General features: G+C 51.7%; 1 protein-coding gene across 1 annotated transcript; it reads left to right on the top strand.

Moving 5' to 3' along the window:
* The first annotated feature begins 1,691 nt into the window (after window positions 1–1,691).
* SIX6 (SIX homeobox 6) lies at window positions 1,692–4,200 on the top strand. Its single transcript, XM_066341590.1, has 2 exons — window positions 1,692–2,480; window positions 3,467–4,200. Exons 1-2 carry the CDS (start codon window positions 1,909–1,911, stop codon window positions 3,621–3,623), a joined length of 729 nt encoding a protein of 242 aa, XP_066197687.1. The 5' UTR covers window positions 1,692–1,908; the 3' UTR covers window positions 3,624–4,200.
* The last annotated feature ends 212 nt before the right edge of the window (window positions 4,201–4,412 follow it).

Below are 4,412 nucleotides of genomic sequence, written 5' to 3'. Positions count from 1 at the left end.
AGAAAATGAAGTCTTAGAAAAGAAAGCCTCTCCATTGAGGCGTTGAGGTGGCTGGCAATCTCACAGAAAGGATGTAAATGGTTGCAGGGCTTTTTTCTTCCCCTCTGCTATTCCTTTTTCGAGTGAACTGTGAAGATCTGTGAAAATAATATCAGGGTTTTCCGTCAGAACAAGCTTTACCCAGCACTCAGGCGTAACATGATTTGACCCGACACCTCCAACCATCTGTGCTATCTATCTGCCTTCTGATTTACCGGAGCTGTACAAGGCGAATACAAATTGAACTTGATACTAAAGAAAAGGCAGACTGGGCAGAGTCTAGTTAGAGGCTAACATGCCTATCTGATTCCTTTTTAGGGATGGGCCTCCAAAAGATGGTTTTCCTTGGACTCCCCGTCCCAATTATTTTCTTCAAACTAAACAACCCTTTGTCAAAGGCCCAGGTGAGATCATGGTTTCTTTGGACCCAGGCCTCAGAAAATAGTATGATGTGAATGTCAATTGGGAATCAATAAAGTTGCCAGTTCAATCTGCTTGTCGGAAGGCAGAGCTGCCAAGAAGGCCCTTCTCTGCAGGAGGTGTCAGTGCTCAACAGCTCAGGAGATGTTTTCTGCCCCCCCCCAAACCATTGCTGTGGTCCTCCTCCTCCTCCCCCCCTCTAGTTTACTTCTGCCGAATGACTTTTGGGCTAAAAGGCCAAGGTTAGAGTTTCTATCTCCAGCTTAAGCATTAAATCTTCTAAAATAGGGTAGGGGAAAATTAGCCTGCAAGAAAAAGAGCAAATCAATATTTTAAAAAGATCTTTGAAATAAGCTTTTAAGTTGCTGTCCTGACCTGCCAGTGACTTCTCACTCTAGATGTGGCTATACTGCACATTTGTTCAAGTCTATTAAACTGGGGGGGGGGGGGGGGGGCTGAAAAGTACAAACTTTGGGGGGTTGCAGTGCCCATTTTCTTGCGAGTGTTTGACTTCATGGTCAGCATCTGTGCTATCAGGTGTGAGAGTGTCTGTCCTAGCTCATATTTTGAATGATTTCAGGAGGCTTCTGAAGTTGGTAGGAATGGAGTCCAAACTGACCTCTTCTACAGATCCGCGGTGGTCCGTTCCTTCTGCTTCAGAATCGCTTCCCACTGAGCTGCTTTGGCAGCTGGAAAAGGAGAAGAGGCATGCAGGCGTAGGTGCTGGGAAGAAATGAGATAATCCACTTCCCCTCCCTCTCCATTCGTATGCTCCCCGCACTGTCTGCCGTTTCATTACAACTAAACGTCACGAATTTTTGGAGGATTTCGATTTGCCCAGTCCTCTTTGTCCTCTGGAGACCTCTTGACCCAGGCAGAGATCGCCCCAAACTGGATTCCTGCAGCATCACTGCCTCTCTGGGGAGTGAGAGGAGAACGAAGGAACAGGGCTGGGAAGAGGGAGTTGAAACGCTGATCCTCTCGCCTCTCTTTTTTTCCCCAGCCACTCGCAAGTCTTTTCCTCCTGAGTTCTGCAACACATTGCGGAGAAGTCCACGGGTGAACGGCGGGCGCTGTCGAGAGCGGGGAGGTGCTGAAATGGCCTTGACGCCCAAGTTGCAGTCTTGATTGGCAGAGCCGGCCAGTGACTGACAGGGGGTCTCCATGGCGCCCGCGTCGCCAATCCGCCCACCCCAGTAGTGAAGCCGGCTCGCTCGCCTGCTTGCCCTAACCAAGCGGAGCCGGTCCTGAGCCGCGGAGTCGCACTTCCTCCAATCCCTTCCACTCGCTTGCTCCCTGCTGTTGCGCTGCCCCCGCTGCCCCCGCGGTCAGTCCGGCTGCCCCGAGCTTGTTCACCGAGGAGAGCCTGGTGCACCCAACCGGGCCCGTGGGCATCTGCTACGTGCCCCGTTCCCGGCTCAGCACTCCCGCCGCTGCCAACCTGCCTCTATGTTCCAGCTGCCCATCTTGAATTTCAGCCCCCAGCAAGTAGCGGGGGTATGCGAGACTCTGGAGGAGAGCGGCGACGTGGAGCGCCTCGGTCGCTTCCTCTGGTCGCTGCCCGTGGCCCCTGCGGCCTGCGAGGCCCTCAACAAGAATGAATCAGTGCTACGCGCGCGAGCGATCGTGGCCTTCCACGGTGGCAATTACCGCGAGCTCTACCATATCCTGGAAAACCATAAGTTCACCAAGGAGTCGCACGCCAAGCTGCAGGCGCTGTGGCTCGAAGCGCATTACCAGGAGGCTGAGAAGCTGCGTGGACGGCCCCTGGGGCCAGTGGACAAGTACCGCGTGAGGAAGAAGTTCCCACTGCCCCGCACCATTTGGGACGGCGAACAGAAGACGCACTGCTTCAAGGAGCGCACGCGGCACCTATTACGGGAATGGTACCTGCAGGACCCGTACCCCAACCCCAGCAAAAAGCGTGAGCTCGCCCAGGCAACTGGACTGACTCCTACGCAGGTGGGCAACTGGTTCAAAAACCGCCGACAAAGGGACCGGGCAGCTGCCGCAAAGAACAGGTCAGTACCTGGGGCCTCCTAGCCTGTGCTCCCCCGGGAGTGGGGCGAGAGATGGCACTCTGGGCACCCTCACCTAGGTCCTGGCGACCTGGACTCAGCAGAGTTGAGAGCATGGTCTCGGTTCTGAGACTCTGCGTTCTGGGATTCAGGGCAGGGGTTCCCTTCCAGGATCTTAGTTCCCTACTCTCTCCTTCTGGGAGCCTGGGAATCATCAGTCCATTGGCTGGTTCCAGTCACCAAATCAAGGCTGCATTGGAAGAGGAGAAGAAATAAAATTAAAATCCCAGAAACAATAAGGGACATAATTCTTGTCAGCCTTGGCCCAGCTCTTATTACTAAACAAAGCCTGGCTTATTAGCAATGTGGCAATTATTGTGATTTTAAAAGTCCAGATGCATCCTTCTCTGATGCTATAGAAGCAGTTTTTGATGAACTTCTGTTTCTAAAAAGTGGAAAGTTGAGTTCTCTTTCCATGTGTTGGCAGCCCACTATCAAAACAGCAAATTAGTGGGTTATGGCGTGGATCTCAATTAGCCAACATTTTGGCCAAGAACGCAGCCTCTTCCCCCAGGCCCAAAGGGTCTCGGCAACCCCCAGACAGCCCGTTCTGCCGTTAGCTTTGGACCAACTGGGTCTTAGAGGGCCAGACACATTCTTGGAAGGGGGTCCTTGTCACCCACACCTCATTTATTCTAACAGTATTGTAAATCTTTCGAAGGTGCTCAACAACTGGGAATGACCCTGTGAGCCCAGCATCCCAAAGACTGGGAAGACTGGGAGCCCCGAAAGGACTCTGAAGAAGGGTGGGGTAACTGCGGGGCTCGGCCAGAGGTGGCTGCAGACTCCTGCCTGGCCCCTGGTCCCTCATCCTACCCGCTTTAACGGCCTGGGTCTGAGGGAGAGACGCTGACCGCAGGGCTTAAGGGATGTGGACCAGGAGACAACAGGAAGCATGTTACCTGTGTGTTCCCTTCCTTTCCCCGTAGACTCCAGCAGCAAGTCCTGTCTCAGGGCTCTGGCCGGATGCTAAGAGCTGAGGAAGAGAGCACAACCGAGGTGCTGGGAGCCACTGCCAGCCTACCAAGCAAGGCAGCGACTTCAGCCATCTCCATCACGTCCAGCGACAGTGAGTGTGACATCTGAGCTGCCCACCCAGCAGGCTCAGAAACAGAATCAGTGTATAAAACGACATAAACAAAATGAAGGAGGGAAGGAAAAGGAGAGACGGACTAAATGAACCCAGTGCTTTCTAAGCCAGGGACAAAAACTCTTAATGAGGGACCCGTGAACTCAAGCTGCCATGTCTGCCCCATGTCCCCCGCCAGGCTCCACTGGCGGCCTCCGGCCACTATTTCAGGGGCCCGTGGTAAGGCCTGACCCAATACCACGTTCTTCTTGCTTGCTTTTCCCCAAGGATTGTGCTGCAAAGATGCCTCTGGAACCTAACTGCACGCTGAGCGCCTGCCCTGCATCTCCCATGGGTATTTCATGTCAAAAGGACGCTGTTATATATGTATAACTTTTGCTTTGAAGTCTTAAAAACAAAACATAAACATATATATGCTGTTTATTTACTTATTTAAGAGACTGCTATGGTAGGTTTATCTATATCTCGGGAACTTGCTGTTTCTAAAGGCGCAGGGTGGAGCTGAGGGATTCTGTGTGAAGAAGCCAAACAATAAAAACCTAGTGAGCAACCTTTCCTAATTAAGGGAGCCACTCTCAGATTCCTACAAAAAAATAAATAAATCCTTCTCTTCACCAGGCAGCCAAGGACTCTCATGCAAATGGTATCTTTTGTCTTTTCTGATGTCTCCTGGTATATTTTATGGTAAGTCCATAAATACCTCCCAAGTCAAATTATGTGTACGCATGTATGTACATATGTACAGACATGTGTGATATATTTAAAGCTGGAAATTGACAATGTGA

The sequence above is a fragment of the Saccopteryx leptura genome, chromosome 6, assembly GCF_036850995.1.
Source record: "Saccopteryx leptura isolate mSacLep1 chromosome 6, mSacLep1_pri_phased_curated, whole genome shotgun sequence".
Classification (NCBI taxonomy): domain Eukaryota; kingdom Metazoa; phylum Chordata; class Mammalia; order Chiroptera; family Emballonuridae; genus Saccopteryx; species Saccopteryx leptura.
This window is presented reverse-complemented; position numbering and strand designations above follow the sequence as displayed.

Excerpts from the sequence above, each read along its gene's own strand:
- SIX6 (XM_066341590.1), top strand. The coding sequence starts at position 1,909 with ATGTTCCAGCTGCCCATCTTGAATTTCAGCCCCCAGCAAGTAGCGGGG. Across the intron at positions 2,481-3,466 it reads GCAGCTGCCGCAAAGAACAG|ACTCCAGCAGCAAGTCCTGT; the intron begins GTCAGTACCTGG and ends CTTTCCCCGTAG.